Genomic DNA, 27,131 nt, shown 5'->3' with positions numbered 1-27,131 from the left:
ACGTAACCTACTATATCTATATATTATATCAGTACCCTAATAGTATCTATATAGCAGCTGTATAAGCCTAGTGGTTAGAACGTCCGCCTTTTAATCGGAGGTCGGGGGTTCGATCCGGGGCACGCACCTCTAACTTTTCGGAGTTATGTTGCGTTTAATTAATTAAATATCACTTGCTTTAACGGTGAAGGAAAACATCGTGAGGAAACCTGCATGCCTGAGAGTTCTCCATAATGTTCTCAAAGGTGTGTGAAGTCTACTAATCCGCACATGGCCAGCGCGGTAGACTATGGCCAAAACCCTTCTCACTCTGAGAGGAGACCCGTGCTCTGTAGTGAGCCAGCGATGGTTTGATCATAATGATGATATTATATAACAGTACATACTGATATCAATAATTACTATTAGAAATTAGTGATATTATCAGTAATAAGTAAATTAGTATTTATAATTAGTACCTACCTACCTACCCAATTGATATTATAGAGATTTTAACTATTTGTTATTAAGATTAATTATATTTTTCTATAGGGACCTACTTAGCTTTGTTGGTATTATTGTATTATATAAAGTCGCTTCCTGTATGTATGTATGTATGTATGCGTATATCTTTTAAACTACGCAACTGATTTTAATGTGGTTTTCACCAATAGATAGAGTGATTCAAGAGGAAGGTTTGTATCTATAGTATTATTCTCAAAACAATGTAAACAATGTTGAAATAATGTAAATTAGGTCGGAAAAAAATCCTCTGATTGAGGGTTTCCGAGGCATGCGCTGCCTAAATGGTCAAAGTTACATGAAAACAATATTTGGTAAAATTGTTTCTCTTAAAAAGTTCTACAAGGAAAGTTCGTGATAACATACATTTATCTTTTAAGATTGGCTCACAATAGTTATATTTCAAGCATCATTAAAAATTCCACTAATGTTCAATATTATTAATGTGTCAATAGTTTTAAAAACCATTAAGTGACCACTGACCAGTTCCGAATTGATTTTATATACCTACTAGTCACTTAGATTAGGTACTTAACTATTTCATTTAGGTTCTTAGAGGCGTAAATAATGATTATTTTATTTTTTATTTTTTATTTTATTTTCATTATTTTATTTTATTTATAACTTGCTGATGTCCACGACTTCGTTCCACGTGGATTACGTTTTTCAAAATCCCGCGGGAACTCTTTGATTTTCCGGGATAAAAACTAGCCTATGTGTTAATCCAGGGTATAATCTATCTTCATTCCAAATTTCATCCAAATCCGTCCAGTAGTTTTTGCGTGAAGGAGTAACAAACATACACACACACACACATACAAACTTTCGCCTTTATTTATGATAATGCTCGAGTAAGTTGTAAACATAAAATAAATATTGATATTTATGAAAATAAATATTATTACTTATCAAGATGTTTTATAATCACTACCCCTATTATAAATGTGAAAGTGTGTTTGTTTGTTGGTTTATTGGTTTGTTGGTTTGTCCTTCAGTCACGTCGCAACGGAGCAACGGATCGACGTGATTTTTTGCATGGGTATAGTTTAGGACCTGGAGAGTGACATAGGCTACTTTTTATCCCGGAAAATCAAAGAGTTTGCACGGGTTTTTTTAAACCCAAATCCACGCGTACAAAGTCGCGGGCATCAGCTACTACCTAGGTCCTAGGTAGTAGGAACCTACTTAATCTAAATATATAAAAGGAAAAGGCGACTGACTGACTGACTGATCTATCAACGCACAGCTCAAACTACTGGACGGATCTGGCTGAAATTTGGCATGCAGGTAGCTAGTATGACGTAGACATCCGCTAAGAAAGGATTTTTGAAAATTTAACCCCTAAGGGGGTAAAATAGGGGTTTGAAATTTGTGTAGTCCACGCGGACGAAGTCGCGAGCATAAGCTAGTAATTATAATAAACTCAGAGTCGAGTTAGTTAATTCGAGTAGCAATGCGATAAAAACACAATATGCCCGGCCATAGGTATAACTAGGCATGTCCGGTATGCGTTGCAAATATTATTGCAATGCGTTTCGCGCATCTGTAGAGTACCTACGCGACAGGTCGAGATGACAATCGGTTTATGAGGCGGGGGGGACGCCCCGCACACCCACACGTTACCCGCGCTCGCCCGCACTGGTTTAGCGCGGGGGCTGTATGGGTGTGCGGGGCGTTCCCACCCCGATCGCCATCTCAACCTGTCACGTACTATAATAATGATGTAGGTATAATTATGTTACCTACTATGTTAAAAACCTGCTGGTCGATACTCCATCAATCATTATTACAATCTCAGCACGGCTAGCATGGGCCGAAGATAAAAATTATATCCCCGATTTTTATCCACTGGACAGGAGACAACATTAACTTCTCCACCCCTCAGAGCACGGCAACAGGGGAGAGGAGAAGTTTATCCCCGTTTGACATTTCACGGGGGACTCGGGGGACTATTTATCCACCGTCTATAGCATGGGGCCAAATAAAAGAAGATAAACTGTCCTTTTTTGACATTTGAGAGGGATAATTTTATCATCGAGATTAGAGGTGGGTATAATGCTCATAGAACTTTAACTCAATTATTAAAGATCAAAAAACATGTTTCGCGCTTTCTTTATTAGTTTGAAATAGAGAATTTAGAACGAAAATAACATGAGCACGTAATTAGTGATGGAAGTAATCCCTTTGAATTTCCCGACGCTGAGTTCCGACACTTGTTTCGGATGGACAAATATTATGTGCTGTACTTATGCGAGCAGCTTAATGAAGCACTAAAGCCGATTAATTCGGTGGATGGATTCATAAAAGTAAGTAAGTACTTACCTATTACCTAAAACCATCTTGTGCAAACGAATAGGTACCTAATTTAGGATACCTACTTAGGTAGGTAGTAGGTACCTACAAATAGGTCCTACATGCGGCTATTATCTATTTATTCTACGTCCTCACATCTATAAGACTCTTGGCAGATGGTAGTTACCAGTGAGATACAAGTCAAGATCATGGGATGACTATTGCCCGCGACTTCATCTGTGTGGATTTAGGTTTTGAAAATCCTGTGAGAACTATTTGATTTTCCAGAATAAAAAGTAGCCTGTGTCCATCCTCGGGATGTAAGCTAACTCTGTAGGTACTAAATTTCATCTAAATCGGTTAGACTGTTGGGCTGTGAAAAGCTAGCAGACAGACAGGCAGACGCACTTTCGCATTTATAATATTAGTATGGATTATTGGAAATATAAAATAACACAATGTCTCATTAGGTATAATAAAATCATTTATTTGAACAAAATAGGCAGGAGTCTAATTTAACAAAACAATTCTTAAATTAAAATACCTAACATATTAACTGAAACAAGTTACACACCTATATCATAGTTCAATACATATTGATACACAAACACAATAACACTTTACAAATTATAATGGTTCATCATAAGTGTTTTGTAAGACTAAATATGTTAGCCTATTATACTTTATAGACCATTTCAGTATATCCTCTTACTTTTAATTTATTTTTATTGAAAATCATTAATGTATAAATTGTATATTTCAGAATTCCAATGGAACAACCAAAGGACAGACTAGAAAATGTAACAAATAAAGAAGTCTCACATATCTATGGATCAAACCAGACTGCTAACTGTTGCCCGACAATAAAAGGGAAAAAGGGATGGAATAATAAATACATATTTGCATTAAAATATATTTCTTTAACTACCTATTACCTAAAACCACCTTGTGCAAACCCATCCTTATATCTACTACTACTACTAGGGTTCTGAAGGTACCAATGGGACCCTATTACAGTCTCAGCTCTCCGTCTGTCTGTCTCTCCTGAAACGGAACAGGTTAAAGTTGAAATTTTGTATTTCTATTGCTGCTATAACAAAAATAACAGTTTCAAAATGAACCCTACAAATTTTGCTTTAAGTACTCTTTCTGTGTGATTGAGTAACAAACACAAACTTTTAGGCATAATATTAGGAATACCAATTAAAACAATGCTTATTTGGGTGTACACAAATCTCTGATGTTAACTTAACAGATCTAAAAGTAGTGCTATTATCCTTAAGAAAAGGAAGTAACAAGTTTAATGTTCAATCAAACCACACTGCCATAGAATAACTTCCTATATTCATAACTATTTACAAATTACAAAAATGTACTTATGCTCTACTTTTTATTCATTTATTGGCATTTATAGGCAAACAACTCGGGGCTATTGGTTTTATAAAGTACCCACTGTGTACAAAGTGGGTAAAAGGACAGTCTCACCATAGTCCACCACCGACACTTCAAAGATTTCCTGCCATAAGATAAAAAACATGATCTTGACATGCTTATAAAGAAATTAGGTTAGTTTAATAGCTCAAACTATACTAGCTTAGCCAATTTTAAGTGATATTGAACTCTTCTCAGTGCAGTGTGCAGAACTGTTAGTTTTATCATCATCTCAAACAAAAATGAAAATATTTTATGTTGATAAGATGTGTACCTAACTTACCTATTCCAATAGGCACCTAAAGTTATTTTGATTTTGTTATACAAGACACACATTTAATAGAACTAAATTAATACACGCATCTCTCTGGCTGGCCCATTATGAAGTCTTCAGGTCCAATTCCTGTTGAGCATTCATGCCCAACAGTGATAATTATGTGCTCATATATGTGCCCGACGGCACTATTGAGACATTCCCGGTGGGCTTACATCCCGAGCTGCCTCATCATACTTAGTATGTGTCAGTCAGTGCCCTTCTTCAAGTACATATTTCCATGTCTGCAAATAAAACAACAATTTATGCATTTCTTTGTCGCTAACAATATCAATACCTATATTATCATTTCAATTTTGTGTACTGACTAACACAAATTGTCTTTGTGATACTTACTGTGATAACTAAGAATTTCAACTATTCGATTATTTTTTAATTTGGATAATTTAAAAGTGGAGTTAGGTTAAGTAAACACAATAACAATACAATTGTACATGCATAATCTTCTGTGAATGTTTTTTAAACTATTTTACGGCTCCGGGTTCTAGCTCTTTTAAAATAAAAAGCAGCCACAGACGAGTTACGAGTTGGTTACGAGTAACGAAAACGCGCAAAATCAAAAGCACAGATAAAAAATAATAACACTTTGACATTAGCCGAGGACTAGTCTTTCCCCGCCTTATCACCGGGGATAATTATATCCAACCCTGTGCCCATGCTCGGAGAGTGGAAATAACTATCGGAGGGGATAAAATTTTTATCCTTTCCTCGGGGAGAAAATTTCCCGGCCCATGCTAGGCCTGCTGTAACTTCTAAAATAAGAGAATGATAAAACGAAAAAAAAAAAATATGATGTATATTACCATGCAAACTTCCACCGAAAATTGGTTTGAACGAGATCTACTAAGTAGTTTTTGATTTATCGTGCAAACTGTTGATAACATACGATTGTAGTACCGGAACCCTCAGCGCGCGAGTCTGATTCGCACTTGGTCAGTTTTTATTTTATCTTTGCATTTATGATTAAATATTATATTATGACCTTTTGACTTTATCTATCTAGTTTTACTTTGTATTCTAAGAAATACAAAATTACTTGATGTTTATTTATGAAAACTTTTAATTTAAATATCCTCGTCTCTGCCACATCAAGATTGATGGGTTTGAACCCGGAATATAACAACAAAGTCTGTCTACCTACAAGGTAGGTACCTACCTACTTACTATAAGTACACAGCTAGGTACCTACTATATCAATAGGGTCCTGGACTGTAGTAATAAAATGATGTGATGTTTTATATAGTGGTAGTTTATAGGGCTAAAATAGAATACTTAATTTAAGAAAAAAACCGGCCAAGTACGAGTCAGGCTCGCGCAATGAGGTTTCCGTACTACAGTCGTATTTTTTCGACATTTTGCACGATAGTTCAAAAAACTATGATGCATAAAAATAAATAAAAATCTGTTTTAGAATGTACAGGTAAAGACCTTTCATATGATACCCCACTTGATATAGTCACTCACTTCGAAAGTTGAAAATACTAATTATTAGTTCATGACCACAATTGAATTTTTTTTGTGTGATCTAACCCTAAATTCACGGTTTTCAGATTTTTCCCCAAATGTCAGCTATAAGATCTACCTACCTGCCAAATTTCATGATTCTAGGTCAACGGGAAGTACCCTGTAGGTTGCTTGACAGAGAGACAGACAGACAGACAGACAGATATACAGACAGACAAACAAAGTGATCCTATAAGGGTTCCGTTTTTCCTTTTGAGGTACGGAACCCTAAAAATCATGATTTTATTTATTTTTAACATAAGTAATTAATTTAATTAATTAATTGTACGGAAGGTGATCAATAACATCACAAGGCAATAAACGACAAATATTTATAAAAAATTTAACAAGAAATACAGTAATTTCTACGGGAAAATATTTTTAGTTTTTTTTTTTTTAGTTATTATGTAAACAAGGCTGAGATACTTTTTATAAAACAGTCCAAGACCCTATTCACAATCAGCAAAACCTCAGGTTTTTTTAAATTCAAATGTAAGTACAAAGTTAGCACTTGACTGCAATCTCACCTGGTGGTAATGATGCAGTGTAAGATGGTAGCGGGCAAACCTGGAATGGTTATGGCAGTTTTTTCTATTTTATTAAACCCATGCCCGTTTGGTTTCTATTCTACACGGCATTGTACCGGAACGCTAAATTTTTTAGCGGTACGCCTTTGCCGGTAGGGTGGTAACTAGCCACGACCGCAGCTTTCCACCAGACCTGACCACAGGAAATTTAGAAATTATAAAATTCCAAATTTCCCTTGCCGGGAATCGAACCCGGGATCTACCACTGATAAGACCACAGCGCTCACCACTGCGCCAGGGAGCCGTAGGCCACCTCCGACCGAGGTTTACCGATATTACGGTGGAGGTGGAAAGTACCCCTACAGCATCAGGATTGAAGATTTGGGAACCCGCAATTCACATAATGTCGTACAGTACGCGGCAGTAAGTAATGTACATCGGCTTTTAGAATGACATTTCGGCTTTGACGTTTTGTCGGTCTCAACGACGGTTACAATGCTCTACAAATCTGCTATCTCCTTCAGGTCGATGTACATTACTTTCTGCCGCGTACCGTAATTGTCATGATTTGAAAAGAGCGATCAAATACCTAAGCGTTGATTTTTTTGACAGTTCTTCTCAATAGCAAAAGCTTTCCAAAGCTTACAAATCCAACAACTTACTATCAAAAGGTGCACATAGTACCTACTTTGAATAAATGATTTGATTAGAATTTTGAGTGCACTGTAGGATTACCTAATTTACGATTCATGCAAAAAATCATATTGCATAAAAATCCGTTTCAACGTTTGAAACAAATAAGTAGTACACGAAGATAAATAATAAAAAACTAATTAAAATAACAACTACCTACCTTTTTCCGATGGATCCTTATCCATTTTTCTAACATATAAAATTGACTAAAAGTTTATAAATCACTTTCTTATAATTATTCTAGACACTGGATTACGAACACTTTTTTAAACAATTTATTTCTTCTTCTTCATTTCAATGAAAAGCTCGTAACGGCATACCTATTAATAACTGACAGTTGACACGTCATACAAACACAAGCGCTTCTTGTTAACACTATCAACACACTAGAACATAACTAGTGCACAATCTGTTTATGCTCTGCGATTTCAATAATAAATATGCAATTGATATTTTTTTATAAACACACATAATATTATAAACGATAAGAGAGAACTCATCTGCGACAGTGCATTATAGAATAATTTCGCAACATTGTAGCTATAAAATTGGCAAACTGTATAACCACAGAATATAATATTAGGTATATGAGTACCAACTACTTTGTTTTTAATTTGTAGAGATTATGTAACTAACTACACGAGTCACTTAATTATTAAAAATATAAAATTCACAACCGATATCTGCAATATAATCTGCACATCTGATGCAGAGAAACGGCGCATTTAGGAAGTGGTTGGTTTCTATGTCGCAGTGTGGACTTAAATTAAAAACCGGTCAAGTTCGAGTCGGGCTCGCACACGACGGGTTCCGTGTGATAATACAAGATTATGTAGGTAGTTAGGTACAACTTACTAATTTGAATGGTGACCACTTTGATATTTTCATTATTTACTAATGATTTAAAGCTTATTTCGTGGTAACGAACGACATGCTTTAATGTAGATAACGAGTACATACCACGATTCATTTGTCGATATTTCAACCCAATTGCACGGGTCGTGGTCACGACCATAGATAACACACTATACCGGTAGGTACGCTTAGTACGAGATTTTATGTCTCACCAACGTTGATAGTATTCGAGTGTCGAAACACTTTCACGTTATAGTAAACTGGATCTTAACTGTCTTGTTTTAAAGCTCAAGTTTATCTACTCGTCTACAGCCAGCCCTCAAAGCGGAAACGTTGCGAAATTAAAATCTGTCGCATTGAATTTTTGAGTTCAATTCAAGGCTTTTTAGGTCCACTTTACTTTGACGTTATTTTGTTTCGACTCTCAAATTCTAGCAACGTTGGTGAGACGTAAAATCTTATACTAGGCGTACTGAGATGTCACGACGGGACTGCTGCGGTGCTACAAGAGGTGAATTTCGAGCTGTCATGGGCAGTAGCGAACTACCCTCTTTGTTGTTCGTTCCGCTGGAACTTCACGAGCTGTCCGGCAAAATACATTCACAACGTCAGTATTAGCTTTCGATGTCGCAGGTAAAGGAGGAGTTCTTCAATGAGAAGATACTCCGAAAAAAAGAACATCTGTACATACGCGAGTGATGACGGCTAATCGCCTCCACACTACACGCGCTAACAATTCATACGGCGAGCGAACCAGCGCGTACTTGGTTCCGCGATTCATAAATGAACTACCTCCCACGCTGATTAAAAAAATAGATATTAAAGACATCTAAATATATAAAATGAAAAGGTGACTGACTGACTGACTGACTGACTGGCTGACTGACTGATCTATCAACGCACAGCTCAAACTACTGGACGGATCGGGCTGAAATTTGGCATGCAGATAGCTATTAAGACGTAGGCATCCGCTAAGAAAGGATTTTTGGAAATTCAACCCCTAAGGGGGTGAAATAGGGATTTGAAATTTGTGTAGTCCACGCGGACGAAGTCGCGAGCATAAGCTAGTTAAGTATAAATTAAAATAATATTTTTTAGCAAAGTTAAATGGCTGACTCTTTTGTGTCTATGTAGATTATTTAATTATTTATATTAGTGCTAATCCTATTCACCTAATAAACCTTTTAATAAACCTACTCACGTATGTTACATTCTTACTTGATTCTTCGCGTTTTATACCTACCTACTGTAGCAGTACTTACCTATGTTTTTCTCACAACTGGATTATTTCCTTAAGTAATTAGTTAATACCTAATCGATTCAGCTAGGCACTGAGGACAAACCTCTGTGGGTTTTTCGATATTGTTAGACTAAGCTTTTTGAATTGGATTTTTTTTTTAAATTCATTATAGGTAAACGCTTGACCACAATCACACCTGATGGGGAGTGATGATGTGGCCTAAGATGGGACGCGTTTACCTAGAAGATGCCTATTCACTCTTGTTTTAAAGATAACCGGGTTGATTTGATAATAAATAAATAAAAAATAGGTATCTATCTATTACAGTTCATGAGATACAGCCTGCTGACAGATAGACAGACAGACAGACGGACGGACAGCGGAGGCTTAGTAATAGGATCCCGTTGGCACCCTTCGGGGTACGGAACCCTAACAAGAGGAATTTAATAGGGCTAGTATGAGATTTGCGTTTCACCAGTGTCGATAGAGTTTCGAAAAAGTACGTCAGAGTAAAGTGGACCTAAATAGGCTTGATTTAAAGTCGAAGGTTTAGTACCATCAACTTTAATTTCGTAAAGGGTCCGCTTGGAGCGCTGGCTGTAGATGTATGGACGAATTAAAGTGTTAAATCAAGGCTGTTAAGGTCCATTTTATTTAAACGATAAAGTGTTATAAATTTCTAAATGCATAAGTTGATAAACTAGTTCCTGAGACAAGAAATGCAGGTAGAAATTTGCCCGGTCATCTTCTATTCTTGCCTTGTGAGTGGTTTTGATAAAAGGATGTGTTTGTTACTTGTTCATGGGTTTCTCAACTGCAAAATATACGCAACATGGATGAAATCGATAGTGCACAATGTTAGTAATTAATTACTATACAGTTGTAATATTTTTAACCGACTTCAAAAAAGGTGGAGGTTCACAATTCGACTGTATGTTTTTAATTTTTTTGTATGTTTGTTACGCGATTACCCGGCCAATTATGAACCGATTTTGATGATTCTTTTTTTGTTTTGTAGGGCATACTTCAGAGGTGTTCCCATTTCAATTTTGTGTAGATCTGATGAATATCTTCCGAGATGGAGAACAGAACTCCTCAATGGATAAGAATAAATTGCATATAGTAATTTAATGACGTTATAGGTGAATGACGTGAATCGTGACGTCATTCAAAGCCCGCATATTTTACTAAGCCCTGAGGAAATGAGATACTAAAATTCCCACCAAGGTTATTAATAAACGGCAATAAAAATGCAGCTGTAACTTGCATGTAGCTTAACAAGCATTAATAAGCTCAATAAACACTCGGTGCGTATCAATCAGCTGTTTCAATTACTTACAATCATTACATGCAATGGAAATTTTCGTTTATAGACTAAGAGCCAGCGCGTGCCTGATCTTAGCCATTTTATAAAAGCTGTAAGTTTCTCTGCGTATTGTCCCCAACACTGGGAGGAACGATTGTTTATATGTTTGTTTGGATCGTGGTGGCTTTGGGAGATAACAGGTAATAAAGGTGCAAATATCTTACGTCAAAGATTACGTAAAAAATTAGACTTTATAAATCTATTTTTTTTTATTTTCTTCGGAATAGTATCAGAAATCACGTCACGCATTGACGTAAGATTTTTTACACCTTTATCACCTGTTTATCTTTCAAAGCTACCAAGATCCAAACAAATATATAAACAATCGTTCTTCGGTCTTCCCAGTGTTGGGGACAATCCGCAGAGAAACTTTCAGCTTTTATAAAATAACGAAGGTCTGGCACGCGCAGGCTTTCTCTTTATTATAATGAAATGAACCTCTTGACTGAAAGAAGTCGGTTAAAAATAGATAAATGAGTAAATTTTATAGGTAGGTACCTATTATTTTGATAACGTGTACATACTAGTTGCAGTTACAGGAAAATTATGCAAATAACAGGAAAATTATGAAAATTATGTAATAATAATTAATATGTTTTAGACCCATTGAGGTAGTTCAATGTTTACACCAAAACTATTTATTAGGTAGGTATAATAATATAGTGATATCTAAAGGGAAATAAAGAGGAGCAATTATCCTTATTCAGTGGTATAGTCGACCAGAAATCTCATGAAAAATACGGAAATGAAATCCCAAAGTTAGCAACAATGTACCTACTCTGTGAATATCCTATGTACATAGTACTCTGTAGTGAATATTGTGCTAACTTTGGTTTTATATTTCATGAAGGTCTGCCTCTCTTCAAGCAAGCTCAGAGTCACTCAGCGGGTGATGGAGAGAGCTATGCTAGGAGAATGAGGAGATCCGTAGGAAAACTAGAGTAACCGCCATAGCTCAACGGAAACGGGTTGTGAAGCTGAAGTGGCAATGGCCAGGGCACATAGTTCGGAAAAACGATAGACGTTGGGGTCCCGAGGTGCTGGAATGGCGAACTCGCACCGGAAGGCGCAGCGTTGGAAGACCCCCACTAGGTGGACGGACTACATCAGACGAGTCGCAGGGAGTCGCTGGTTTCAGGCGGCGCAAGACCGTGGCGTGTGGAAGTCCTACAAGAGACCTATGCCCAGCTGTGGATCTCTCATCGGTTGATGATGATGATGACGATGATGACTATTGATTCACCCTTTTTCAAATTACGCCTGCAGTAAACATTGCGGCAATACCAAACTGGTACTAATAGCTATTCCAAAATGGAAATCCAGGGTTATTACTTATTACTAGTAGACTAGTAGTAGTAAAAGGAGTTTTGACTTTTGATAGTAGTAGAAGGAATAGGTCTGTCAATATCATCATGATCAACCCATCGCCGGCTAACTACGGAGTTCGGATCTCCTCTCAGAGAGACGGTTTTGGTGCATAATCTATCACGCTGGCCAAGTGCGGATTGGCAGACTTCACAAACCTTTGAGGACATTATGGAGAACTCTCAGGCATGCAGGTTTCCTCATGATTTTTTATTGACCGTTTAAGCATAAGTAATATATTTTAATTACTTAAAATGTTCGAGGTGCGTGCCCGGGATCGAGCCTCCGACCTCCGATTAAGACGCGGACGTCCTAACCTGTCATTCAGTGGCGTAGCTACCTAGGGGCAAGGCGGGGCAGTGCCCCAGGGCCCTAAAGCTCAGGGGGCCCTCAAATCCTTACCAGAAAATCTCGATCGAACTTAACTTTTGAAAATGTCTCTTATTTTCAAAATAAATATGACAGGTTGCAAATTGACTTTAATCATAGCCACTCGGTTGAGAGAATTTCGAAAGTTACTAGGGAATTCCCTTAAATTCTTTCTGTGAATGTATTTGTATATTTAATATTTTTACTTGATAAAACCTAACCAGTTTAGATAGCAGTGGAGCCCCATTTTTTTATCTGCCCCAGGACCCTTGTTTACCTAGCTACGCCACTGCTGTCATTGTCTAGTGACTATCACAGCTTATAGGTCTGTAAGAACACTTAGTATCCATCGGTAAGTACCTATTTTTTAGTGAAATTCAGTAAAATTTGCACGGAGAATTAAGTACCGCTCGCTGCATTTGAAATTCAAGTCCATAAATTCTTTGAACAGGCTGAGATGAATGATCTGCTCTTATAAATGAATCCTGAATAGCTTCGATCTTTCACCCTCCATATTGACCTACATTGAGGTCCTTTATGAGGTTTATGATATTACTTGCTTATGCTCGTGACTTTGTCCGCGTGGACTACACAAATTTCAAACCCCTATTTCACTAAATATAATATATTTTATTAAAATTATTTAAAGGATTTTTGAAAATTCAACCCCGTCCAGTAGCTTGAGCTGTGCGTTAATAGATCAGTCATTCAGTCAGTCAGTCAGTCACCTTTTTCTTTTATATATTTATAAGATTATCACCTGTTTTTGAGAGCTCTTTGTATAAATCCATAAATTAATAGTCATAGTCAAATTATTTATTCAAATTGGGTACCATTGTACACTTTTTGAAGACAATTATTGTAGAATTTGTAAAATAGTGGTGTAATCAGTGATGTGGTTAGTAATACAAAAATTTAAAACTAAAGCTATGAAGGTTCCGAACGCGCCCAAGTCTCAGAAGAGCCCACAAAAAGCTCAGCCGGGCATTCAATAATATTAGTGTGGATGTAGGAATAATAAAAATTAATACATCCACACAAATATTATAGGTAAATAAGAAAGTGTCTACCTTTCCAATGCCCTGCGCTTAACCGATTTTGATATATAAGTATAGCTTGCATGATGCATTACGGAGACCATATGGATGACATGTACCACTACGCTAGAAGAGGTGTACATAGTATGAAAACTACTTTTTGTGCCGTTTCGAAGCTCCCGCGCTCCCTTACCGAGCCTAAACGGGGATTAAAATTACTATCACTGTGTGTCAAATGGTCTTCATGTTGACAGGTGTCTCATCCCTAACATTTAGTTTCGAGTACCTACGCTCAAAATCATTCGCTCACTGGTGCTATCAGCGCCAAAATAGCGAAAATCAAGTGGCTTCAAAAACAGGTCGGCAATCGCAGGTCCAGCGTGTATTGATAGAGGTCAGTGTAAGTAAAGTACCTACTTTGTATGAAGAAAATCAAGTAAGTCACGCGTCAAGATCGTTCAGCCTTTAGTTTATATGCGAGTTTATTAGAAATTTATCAAGCCTGGCTTACTTTCATAAGTTTCTAATAAACTCGAAGGATAACTTTAAACTTAAGGCTTTGACACACTCAAAGCGTGACGGGACGGCTTTAAAATAGCTTATATTATAAATTCAAGAAACTGTACTATCAAGGTGTTCATACTTCATATACTAGAGCGCAGGTAAAAGTGGTTTCAGTCTATCTATCGTTTGATTCTAATCAATTTACGCTCGTTTTATACGTGCTTACAATCGCGCAATATTTTGCGCTTCAATAAACAGAGTGTGCGTGCTCATTCCAGCGTGTTTGCTTGAACAAACAGGTCAGTCAGGTAGCAATATAGATTAATGTCTCAGCTCGCGTACAACATACCTACGCGTGTAAGGTGTAACTAAAGGCACGCACGTACAAAAACGCGCAAAAATGCTAATCTGAATTCACATTGAAAGTCACGCAGGTACAGTGACTAGGTTTGCCAACCGTACTATGATTATATAGTATTGTAATGTATTATGGGTCTACGTTTAAACTGTTGAAGAAACACAGTACGCAAAATACTATATTTTCAACACCAAAATCTAACAAACAAATATTTTATTTTAAAAATTTATGAACGTGCCTTTTCATAGACGTTTGATATCTTCATCTACTTTTTGTGTTTTCCATTAAATACTATGTTTTTAAGTGTATAAATACTATATTTTTTATAACTTAGTCTGATAAATTTATACTATATTTCGCTGAAGAAATGTTCGCAACCCTAACAGTGACTGCTATCGCTAATACAGAGCTTGTATTACAATTTTTAGGAAGAATAATCAAGAGCACTGTTTAATATATAAATATAACATCAGGTGATTCACCGTAATAAAAAATACTTATACACACTATCAGATTATTGTGTACGTTATACGATATGTAGTAGGTACCTATTGATATTTTAACAGACAATTGATAAGAACTCTGAAAAGTTCTACGCTTACACTAACCATCGTCCAGTGTGACATTCTACCGTCCTCCGCCACTGCCATCTCGGTTTGTAAAGTAAACCTTTAGAGCCCCTAGACACTAGCGTCTCTCCTGGTGTTCGTCGTAGACGCTGCGTTCAGGCGTTAACGTGGCGTGTTCGTTGCACTATCGCAGCGTGTGTGAAGGGGTCTTTATTCTCCTTGTGAGATCCTATATCCCATTTGGCACGTTCCCCAAACTTTAGGGCGCGGCTGAATTTTAAGCAGACGTTTATTACTGTAGTGGGATCTTCAAAAATAATGTTTCGACGCGAAATCGTTTCATAATTTAAGCGACATTTGCTTAGAATGATTTTTTAATTTACTGCTCAAGTAAAGGATGAAACTTTTTGTTCAAAAAAGATCGTTACAGAAATTAATTTAAGAAACTAAGTAAGAGCTTACTTTTGTGTCTAAATCTTAGTGAATATTTTAAAAGAAATGGTAAAAGATATTATATTTTGTTTTACAATGCTAATTAGGTAGGTATCTACCTATACTTATAGCAATTACTTGACTTTTGACTTCGCTCTGTATTTAAACTTAGATAAATACATCTCAACTATTTTGATAATTACAGAAGATGTATTTACATAAAAGGAAATACATAAAATGACTGACCGACCGAATGAGTGACCGACTGACTAACCAACTGATCTATCAACGCACAGCTCAAACTACTGACGTATCGGACTGAAATTTGGCATGCAGATAGCTATTATGACGTATACAATATGCATCCGCTAAGAAAGGATTTTTGAAAATTCAACCCCTAAGGGGATGAAATAGGAGTTTGAAATTTGTAACTCGCATTTAAGCGAAGTATGAAAAATAATTTATATACAAAAGGTCACTTTTTATGACCCCAATCATTAGCCCCTGCACCTCATCATTCTAAAAATTAATTACCATAACACAGTTTTTTTAATGATTTTGAAAAAAATGGTCACGAGTAAATTCTTATTAAACTTTTCCATTATTCTATACAAAGGGAAGCATTAAGCATTCTTTTATAACAATTTTATAATGACTCCTTGATAGCCGCTGTTTTATATTCAGACAGCGCTTACAACTTTTATAAATGAGGAAGTGAATTTCCAGTTTTTGCTTAAAAGTGTAGTTGCTGAGTTCTTCGAGAAAGCGAGAAAGTTGGGTTGCAGGAATTAACAAGTTCTGAATGCCTTACAGGAATTTCAAAAATATTTGATCCCTTTTTAGGGTTCCGTACCTCAAAAGGAAAAACGGAACCCTTACAGGATCACTTTGTTGTCTGTCTGACTGTCTGTCTGTCTGTTGGTCTGTCAAGAAACCTACAGGGTACTTTCCGTTGACCTAGAATCATGAAATTTGGCAGGTACAGTAGGTAGATCGTATAGCTGATATTTGGGGAAAAATCTGAAAACCGTGAATTTGTGAACAAAAAGAAATTAAATTGTGGTCATGAACTAATAATTGGTATTTTCAATTTTCTAAGTAAGATAACTATATCAAGTGGGGTATCATAAATGAAAGGTCTTCACCTGTGCACCTAAAACAGATTTTATTTATTTTTATGTACCTATCATAGTTTTTGAATTATCCTGCAAAATGTCGAAAAAATACGACTGTAGTACGGAACCCTCATTGCGCGAGCCTGACTCGCACTTGGCCGGTTTTTCCGAAACTATAAGAGCTATACTGTGGAAACTTGGCAAGTAGATGTATTCTGTGAACCGCATTAAGATTTTTACACAAAAATAGAAAAAAAAACAATAAAAAGTTTGCGCGAGATACACTTCCAAAGTTGTAAAATGTGTGTCCCCCCCCCGTACCCCCCCCCCCCCCTGGAACTTCTTAAATAATAGAATGCTAAAACTAAAAAAAATATAATATGATGTACAAACTTCCACCGAAAATTGGTTTGAACAAGCTCTAGTAAGTAGTTTTTCATTTATCGTGCAAAATATCGATAAAACATGATTGTACTACGGAACTCAGTGCGCGAGTCTGATTCGCACTTGGCCGGTTTTTTTGTTGTTTCTTCTCTTCTCCCAAGATTTTAAAACAATTTTTCTGACAAGTAGCCCAGCTAAGTCCGCTCACACCACTTCAAAGTTTAGGTGATTTTTAAGAACGCGATCTCAAAGTTGTAACATAATCCTACTGGGATTCCAGAAGTTTTACGAATATGCAAAGCGAGGGACAGATTTTCAAAAGTTTTATTTGAATAATAATATCAGTTTAAGATAAGAAATAATATATTACACAAAGTATTGTTGGGACGATCCAAAACTCGATAGCAACTTTCTAGATTAATATGGAACATAAGAGTTAATATTATTATTAGATAGCAATTTATTGGGACATAGGTAGGCACATAATTTCATTTTCTACTTAAACTCTCTTGTTTTTTGCTGTGGTTCAAAATAAATAGTTTTCTTTCCAATTTCGTCCCGTGATGAAAAATCTCTGTCTGGAATCGAACCCGGGACCTCCCCCTAATAAGACCACAGCGCTTACCACTGCGCCAGGGAGGTCGTCAAACTCATCATGAAAAACTTCTGTAAGTTTATGAAAGCACCCAAATAATTTATTCAATTTCATAAAATACTAAATTGAAGACTCCTCGATAGCGAGAGCCACGGGCCGGGTGGCGAGAACATTTCTAAACTTGTAAAGAAAATTTCGGCCTGTCAACTTCGTTCGTTCTCTCGTTTGTGAAAGTTTTAATTACTGGCTATTCATCACTAAAACCTAAGTAATTTAATTATAAACTTTAAGCTATAAATTCAAGCAAGTATAATCAAATAATAGGAGATTTTATCTGAATATTGATCAAACGAACTCTCTGGTAGATACAAGCGTGAGGCCAGTACGCTTAGTACAAGAATTTACGTCTCATCAAACGTTGCTAGAATTCGAGAGTCGAAACACAATACCGTCAAAGTAAAATGGACCTAAAGAGTTTTAAATTGAAGTCAAAAATTCAATACCACTGATTTTAATTTCGCAACGTTTCCGCCAATCCGCATATGGCCAGCGTAGACTATGGCCAAAACCCTTCTCACTCTGAGAGGAGACCCGTGCTTTGTAGTGAGCCGGTGATGGGTTGATCATGATGATGATGATGATTACTTAGTTTGACATCCAAAATAGGCTTACGCACATATACGTATAACTATATTACGTATTCTGCAGAGTTACTACGGAACCTCAGTGATTTATTTACCTCTCTCGAATCCATTAGAAGCAAATGTACGGAGGTTTTCACGCTTTAAGACTCCATTTACCTGCCTAAAGCTTGGCGCCTGTTGTTTTGCTGTGTTCCTTACTGTAGTTCTTATTATAAAAATAAATAAATACCTACACTTTATTTGTACAACCACAAGAAGGATTACATTAAAGAATTAAAAACACAGACAGAAGGAAGATACAAAACGCTGCCTTATCGCTAATTAGCGATCTCTAGCAGGCAACCTTAAGGATTGGAAAATATGCGGAAAATTAGACTGCAGGTGGTGTGTGTAATATACTAATATACATACATTCAAATAACTGATACATACTAATACATAAACCACTAATACATGTATTAAATAATATGTATAATACCAATATACTAATAAAATAGACTAATATAATATACCTACTCTATAATCATACTTAAGGAGAAACTAAAATATAAATGTCGTCTTCAATTTGTGAGATAATAATTCTTCACTGCATTTTAAAGATGTCTAGTGACTTTGATTCTTATATGTATTAAGTTTATCATATACGTTGTGGACTAAGAGGCAGCGCGTGCCAGCCCTTCGTTATTGTATAAAAGATGAAAGTTTATCTCCGTATTGTTCCCAACACAGGTAGGAACGATCAGCGACTATGAAGTTACGCTTCAACCTACCTCATCATAAGGTATGATTCTTGAAGCTATGATTCTGAAATCTTACAACTATGTGTACCTATTGCAGTACGAAAAATGTCCGATCCACTGGTGAGATCGAATTCAAGGGCTAACTTACTATAGGAACATACAATTTCTTGCTGGCTCTTCTCGGTAGGAAAGGCATTCCGAACCAGTGGTAGATGTATTTGATTCAAAAGTACTTGTAAAAGTTTAAATGGAATAAAAAATATTTATATTTATCTATCACATTGTAGCGAGAAGCTACTTGCTTATCATTTAAGTAAACATTTATCATTTAGAGCCTCAATAGCTCAACCGGTAAAGGAGTGGACTGAAAACCGAAAGGTCGACGGTTCAAACCCCGCCCGTTGCACTATTGTCGTACCTACTCCTAGCACAAGCCTGACGCTTAGTTGGAGAGTGGAAGTGGAATATTAGTCATTTAACATGACTAATATTAGTCATTTAACATGACTAATATTCTTTAAAAAAAAAAAAACGTAGGAAAACTAAAGTATACTTAACTTATCGATATCGAATAAAAGCAACACTCTTTTTTTTTTTTTTTTTTTTTTTTTTTTTTGATATTTCAAAGCTATCTGCAATCAGTCATTGAATGGACTTTTATCAGATTTTTATGAGTGCATTCAAGGTTGAGAGAAGGTCACTCCATCAAGAAACTCTTCTCATAATGCTTTCGCTGGCTTTAGTGTGTACAGACAACACTCTTTTGGATTTATAGTCTTACTTTAGTAAGTTGATGGACAAAAGTCTACTATCTTACAAGATTCATGCATACTACATTCACTCCTAAACAAAAGGTTTATATTATCTCTCCACGTAAGTACTGAAGTTACGTCCGAAACCGCGGCAGAATATAAAGTCCTGCCTCAAGTATTACCAGACAGACCCGGGATCTGAATTTTATTACGAAATATTTCATGTGCAACATTGTATCCTTCATAAAACAGGAGCTTCGGATGGGTAGAGTGTAGCATACTATCAGTCAAGTTAGGGCAAGTCCACACTACGTAATAATAATAATATTATTGTCATTATATAATATCTGTCACCGGCTGTACTCAACTGGGTGTACTCGGCTTTTAATTGTGACAAGTCGTGGGACGGGACACTATTAGCTCCGCTTGCCTGGATTTCGGAGACAGCTCCAGTGATGACCCTCACAACGGGCTCTATGGGCAGCGGCACGCGCAGTTCGCAGTCTCAACCGCGACGCGTGCGCGAACTGACTCCCTTGAAAAACGATACAGCCGTAGAAATATACTATAAACGAATAACTGTACCTACTTATAAGCACTGATTCTGTATGACTTGACTCACTCGCCATTTTTGATCTGTGTCGTGTCGTGTCATGAGAAAAATAGAATGAGATAAAATCCCTATGCAGACTAATATTGTATGATAAATATTTGAAAGTGTGTTTGCTAGTTTTTCACTGCAGCTTAACCACTTTTGACGAAATTTGGTACAGAGACAGCTTGCATCCTAGGGAAGGTTCCTATGGGATTCTTAAAACCCTAATTGCACGAGAATGAAGTCGTGAGTATCATGTATCTGATATAGATTTGGGCTGCATCCTAGAGACGAGCATAGGGTACCTTTTATCCCGGAAAAACATAGAGTTCTCACAGGATTAAAAAAAATTAAACTGACGCAAACGAAGTCATGGGATGGGAATCATCTAGGACAAAACAGAAGCGAAATTTTTGATATATTTACGAAATAAAAAAATTGAGAACCACCTCCTTTTTGGAAGTCGATTAAAAATTGGTAAATTCAAGAAATAGTTAAACATTTTAAAAATAACTTTTCTTTGTTTGGGGATTTCAGCAGGGTTTCGCCCATTCAGGCACATATTGTCTGGATCTACAGTACGACAAGGCTATCTTGGCGCGTGGCGAAAATCGGAACTAACGTTGCCGGCAAGTGTACCCTTTGTTCTTGTTTGAATACTAGCCTTTGTTCTCCAACAGCGCCCCCCTGTCAATGTCATTCAAGTGCAAGAGCCTTGTCGCACTGTACTTCGTGGTAAAGCATTTGTGACCTACCTACAGTATTAATCGTGCAAGGCAAAATACAAGAGTTGCTATGAGACAATATTCTCTAAAGTCCGATAGAATATCTTTTGTAAGTCACCAAAAAGAGTAGATGTATATCGTGCACCAAACGTCAAGTTCGTCTCATAAGTTCAGTGTGCTAAAACTAAAAGCTCGTAAATTGCAGACTCACGAAATCCTTTGATATAAAGCGCAAAGACATATGACCTTAGCTCAGACACTTTCTTAAACGAGTGTCTACTTGACAAACACTATGAAAGTGCAAACTACGAGAGTGTGTTAAGGCTTTTATATAAAGTGATGTATTTTTGTAAGAACCTAGAAGAACGTTTCGTTTGACGTACACTGTGCTTATAATATGTATTATATTTAGATATTATGTTTGTTATTAATAAAATATGTTTATAGGTACTTAAAGTGTATTCAGTAGGGCGATTGTCCAAAACCTGCATCAATCATTATTACAATCTCAATTGTTCTGATTGGCTGAATTTGTGCGATTCTTGTTGCAACAATGCATTTTGGCCAATAGTGAGCGAGCATTAACCAATCAGAGATGATTGCGATCGTGACATTGTAGCTGTCAAACAACCGCGGTAGGGCCACTGTTTTATTTCATGTGCATTATGCAGGTATGCGTATGTCATCTGTATTCTGTAATACTTAGCACGACATATTTTTATAGTTTACGAAAACGAAATTCGATATAGAGTAGGTACTAGGTTCCTTCACATTTAGTCAGCACCCTAGCGAAAGCTTTACGCAATAAAGATCACTAGATAGTAGACACATACAAAGTTTAGAATGAACCAAAAGCTTAATCTAAATATATAAAAGGATTGACTGACTGACTGATGTATCAACGAACAGCTCAAACTACTAAACGGATCGCGCTGAAATTTGGCATGCAAATAGCTATTATAACGTAGGCATCTGCTAAGAAAGAATTTTTGAAAATTAAACCTCTGACGGGGTGAAATAGGTGTTTAAGATTTGTGTAGTCCACGCGGACGAAGTCGCGAGCATAAGCTAGTATAATATAAGAGCGAGTACAGTATCCGACAGGAATTGTTGTACATCGACCTTCAGAGAGAGATTTCGGCTTCGTAGAGCGTAGTCTCTGCCACTCATACCTATATGAAGTTTTGTTGGTCTCAACGACAGAGACAACGTGCTACGAAACGCTATCTCTTTCCAAAGGTCGACGTACAATATTTTCTGCCGGGTACTGTATCTACAAAACGGAGCTAACCTACTTACAATTTATTCCAGTGTAACAGTGAACCTTTCTGAAAGCTAGTAATCCCCACAGACTCTCTTGTACGAGTAACATGCACTCCGTCCGTTTATTCATGCTCTTATTTTCAAACAAAACACCGACACTAAATTTTATCCAGATAACGAATAAAAATCTGTGTTACGGTAAATTTAAATCGGAAAAACTTTTTAAAAATTGGTCTGTGATCAATAGGGTCTTGGACTGTAGTATGAAGTGTTTTTTTTTGTATAGCGGCACTTTATGGGGCTATAATTCTTTATTAAAGAGAATAATTTAAAAAAATCGTGATTTTTATTTATTTTTATAATAATTAATTATTAACGTCACGCTGCATAAAAAGCGATAATGACGTCAAAAAGCGTAAACGACAAATATTTTTCAATCAAAAATATGTCTCCCTGCTAAATTTGCTGTGCCCCAACGGGGTTCTAATATTGCTATTATATGTATAATAACAATTGTATAATGATTTATGAAATTAATATTGGAATGAATTGAATCAATAAATGATAAATGATACTTTTTATATATATTAGTCATACAGCTTTAACTAGGAGGAAAAATTTATCTAGATACGTGTGCACACAAAACATCTGACGAAGTTTTTTGGAAATCCGCAAGGAGTTCCTACGTCCCGATTCATGCATAGTAAATCAGTGTAACGTTACCCAAATAAAAGGGGTTCCAATAATAAAATGAGAATGAAAAAATACGTTGTGAGGGTTCGTGTACCTGAGGTATATTTTTAAAGCCTCTTCCTCTTCTTCTCGAGTCGACGGTCACCTCAAATACGGGCAGCTCAAAAAGCCGCAACCGTGATAGCTCGGTCGGTAGCCCCGTGTAGCTCCTCGTTCCAAAAATCTAAATATATAAAAGGAAAAGGTCACTAACTGACTGACTGATCTATCAACACACAGCTAAAACTACTGGATGGATCGGGATGAAATTTGGCACGCAGATAGCTATTATGACGTAGGCATCCGCTAAGAAAGGATTTTTGAAAGTTCAACTCCTAAGGGGGTAAAATAGGGGTTTGAAATTTGTGTAGTTCACGCGGACGAAGTCGCGAGCATAAGCTAGTACTCTATAATTTAAAATTGTGGCAAAACACTCTAGCTTTATTGCCAGGAATTCACTAGTGCCAGACAGGGCTTAGGTACTTAGGTAGCCTCGGCCTGGCATGCGTTGTACCTAGATACCATCATTTTACTAAAGTTTATAATTAGACACATATATTAACTGAGGTCACGTTTATCTAAGGGTGAACGGAAAACAAATATTTGGAACAAGTTAACATAATGTTGACTTAGAGCGCTAACACACTAGGACGCCATGGCGGCGTCGCTGGTCCCAAGCAATTCGTATTGAAATGTATGACAGTTAACTCACTTGGCCACTCACTCGGCAATTTGGAAGCATAGTCACAACCGACCAGCCGCTTCGTAGAGACTGGATACGCTGGCGACCTGACCAGTCGCCAGTATTTTGTACACAAGTACCTAAGTCAAGCCTCCCTTAAGGAACCAAAAGCTTAATTTTCTATAACCCACTGAAACAGACAAATTTGTATGGTGTAACATGCACCATGCGATATGCACCACCCGCACTCCCACTGCTAAACATGCAGGAAAAGCCAGCCACCAATCAAGCACCACCACCATCTAGCACCACACATCGCATATGACTTCCGCAAAGTAACGCCTGATTCTATACAACATTTAAAAGCCTCCCTCATTCAGTGACCAACTGACCGCCGGGACGGATGCTCAAGTGTTGGTGTTCGCTACTGTTGTGTTGGAATGGCGACCAAGTTGCTGGAATGGGTACGTCGCGAAAGTCGCAGTGTTGGATGACCCCCCCACTAGGTGGACGGACGATATTAGACGAACCGCAGGGAGGCGGCGCCAAACCGTGGCATGTGGAAGTCCCTACAAGAGACCTATGTCCAGCAGTGGACGTCTATCGGTTGATGATGATGATGATGATGACTGATGTGTTGTGGTGCTACTTAATTGGGTAAACTCATTTGTGAAACGGTAGGTAGCCATGGTTACGTAGCCAACGACGTCGCCATGGCGTCCCAGTGTGCTACGGCTCTTATACTACATATTCGGGTCACCCTCACAATCCAGTGGCGCTTGACTTTAATTTACTTCACGAATTTATGTTTGTTTGTAATATCGAAACTTATTTAATGTTGGTAACAGAAACTTGAAAACAATCTCGTAAGTCGAATGAGATTGAAATTAGATGAAAATTACGAATCAATAGAAATGAAAGTTAAATGAAAAATCCAAAGTAGATTAAAATATTCTATTATCTAGAAAACGGGTACATACCACGAATAATTTGGTGATTTTTATCTGCCGATATTTTGACTCAGTTGCATGAGTCGTGGTCGCGACAGGACTGAGTCGAAATTTTTCTAACAATTTGTTAGAACTAGAAACTACCGGAAAAATCAAGAAAGCACTGTGAAAAAACGTATTAAGATTTTATCAATTGGAAAATATCAAAGGGCAGTAAATCATTTTCTGAAGAAGTACTTTTAGTTTATTTTCAAGACCTATCAGAGAAATTTAAATCTTCATCCCTATGGACTTTCTACTCAATGCTCAAAAGTACGCTGAGTATTAATCACAACGTGGATATCTCAAAATATTCAAAATTAATTGCCTTGTTAAAACGTAAAGGCGAAGGCTATACCGGCAAGAAATCGAAAACGTTTTCACCTGATGAAATAAATAGGTTTTTAAGTCAAGCGCCTGATCAACTATATCTAGCGATAATAGTTATTTAATAATTGCACTATACAAAATGTAAATTACGACTACAATAAATAATTGTTTCATTAATACTTCGTTTACTTATTTGTATATACCTACTCAGTAATGGATGATGTAAGGTTAGCGGTGAACAAACTGTTTCAGAATCTTTTTTAGATATAGGTATAGATTCATATTATGGGTGTAGATAAAGTCTTGTATGCAACTGTTGATAATTAGGTATTAAAACACTCAAGTGATACTATTATCCCACTTTCGTGTTTTAATACCCATCTTTATACAACAGTTGCATAAATAACTATTATTTATTTATTACTTTGGGTGATTACCATACTGGTAATATGATTAAAAACAGATTATATAAAGGCACTGGTCCATCGCTTGTTACAACTTTCGGGATGCAATTTACGCAGGTGCCGGCAAAGTTAGGAGCAATATTTTAACGTCGCCCTTTCTTCGTAGCGTCCAGACTGCATAAATTAAATAATTTAAGGTACAAAGTAACTAAGTAATAAAGTAACCGCGTTGCACGCCAGAATGAATATTAATAAAAACTTATATTAGGTTTAGCTAGATGATGCTCGACAGATTTAGCTTTTGAAAATCCCGTGTGAACTCTTTAAATTTAAAAGATAAAAACTAACCTATGGCCGTCCCCGGTTTGCAAGCTATCCATCTTGAAATCAATAATATGGGCCACTAAACTAGATATTTAAGTTAAGTTAAGGTTAGATTAGATTATTATACATTAGAGTTAAAGATGTTGTAATGTAAATAGCAATAGGTAAAAATAATGTCATTAATAAAAAATTAAAAAAACCAAAGGGTTTAATAAAAAAATGCCATACCCCGGCCATACCCCTTCCAGTTTGGCCAGTCCACTTTCATCTTAGACTGCGTCATCACTTATCATCAGGTGAGATTGCAGTCAAACGCTATAACAGCTAAATAAAATAAAAAGCTAAAGTTAAAATTGTTAAAAAAAGAATCGAGTCTGTTTGTATCAATTCTTAGTATTCCAGCATGTTATATTGAGCTTTCAAGGCATTAATTATTTTGCTAGAGATGCAACGTAATATTGTGGTAGGTAAGACAGGGCTTCTCTTATTGCATTACATATTATAGCATCCATAGAGCTTGCTTGATCCTGGTATTACAGTTTATTGTCATGATATACCTACACAATGTTCATTATACCATCGATGAAGAAATTAACACCTTGAGTAATTCCATAACTACTAATCTATACTTCTATAGGTATCTACTAATATTATAAATGTGAAAATGTGTCTGTCTTAGCTTTTCACGGCCCTTCTGTTTAACTGATTTTTACCAAATTTGGTTCAAAGATCCCATGGAAGGGTAATACGCTATTTTATACGCACATTTTTCAGAATCTTTCATCTTTTTAATCATCATCATGATCAACCCATGACCACGAGTGCACCACCCAGAGCACGGATCTCTTCTCAAATGAGAAGGCTTTTGGTCATGTCTACCACACTGGCCAAGTGCAGATTGGCAGACTTCAAAACACTTTTGAGAACATTATGGCGAACTCTCAGGTTTGCCGGTTTCCTCACGATGTTTTCCTTCACCGTTAAATCAAGTGATATTTATAATTAATTAAAACGTACATAACTCCGAAAAGTTAGAGGTGCGTGCCCAGGATCGAACCCCCGACCTCCGATTAGGAGACGGACGTCTTCACCATTAGGCTATCACAGCTTTTACCTTTATAACTTCTGCTTGTTCTACTTTTTCTGATAAAAATAAAACAAAAGTATTGAAGAAAACAGAAATATCGAAATGGCGCGGGCGTATTGAACCAGAGAGTACAAACAAAGTGCAGTATCGTTTTAATTCAGTTATACCGGAATCTGAATAGACAAAGCCTCGGGCTAAAACTAGTTATACTAAAATGGTTTCGTTAGTCCGTGCATACGCTTTTGTCATAGATACAATGGTAGGTACAATTTTTTTGTATCTGAAATTTTAAAAATAAAATTGTTCCAACGGATGAACATCTCGTTCATATCTGCATTGGGTATACGAATGCTCAAATAAAAATTTCAATTTTGTATGTTTGTTTGCGATGCGT

General features: G+C 36.7%; 2 protein-coding genes and 1 long non-coding RNA gene across 5 annotated transcripts in view; all 3 read right to left on the bottom strand.

The window, feature by feature from the left end:
- The window catches only part of LOC117992355 (uncharacterized), a 257,093-nt gene that overhangs the window by 63,641 nt on the left and 166,321 nt on the right, over window positions 1-27,131 (bottom strand). The window lies entirely within an intron of this gene.
- The window catches only part of LOC117992317 (synaptic vesicle glycoprotein 2B-like), a 55,810-nt gene that overhangs the window by 20,278 nt on the left and 8,401 nt on the right, over window positions 1-27,131 (bottom strand). Inside the window, exon 1 of one of the 2 annotated variants that reach the window (XM_034979983.2) lies at window positions 7,442-7,962. The exons of the other annotated variant lie outside the window; for it this stretch is intronic. Coding sequence (XP_034835874.1) covers window positions 7,442-7,466 — 25 coding nt within the window. The 5' untranslated portion in view covers window positions 7,467-7,962. Of the gene's footprint in view, window positions 1-7,441; window positions 7,963-27,131 lie in introns of those variants that run through there. 2 annotated transcript variants of the gene reach the window in all.
- On the bottom strand, window positions 3,475-5,461 carry LOC138403814 (uncharacterized). 2 transcript variants are annotated; one of them, XR_011237972.1, is made up of 3 exons: window positions 4,895-5,461; window positions 4,508-4,782; window positions 3,475-3,837 (listed from the first exon to the last, which is right to left on the bottom strand). It is a non-coding gene; the product is annotated as an uncharacterized lncRNA (long non-coding RNA). The 2 variants fall into 2 exon arrangements; XR_011237973.1 differs by lacking the exon at window positions 3,475-3,837 and adding an exon at window positions 4,187-4,309.

Source organism: Maniola hyperantus, chromosome 21 (genome assembly GCF_902806685.2).
Source record: "Maniola hyperantus chromosome 21, iAphHyp1.2, whole genome shotgun sequence".
Classification (NCBI taxonomy): domain Eukaryota; kingdom Metazoa; phylum Arthropoda; class Insecta; order Lepidoptera; family Nymphalidae; genus Maniola; species Maniola hyperantus.
This window is presented reverse-complemented; position numbering and strand designations above follow the sequence as displayed.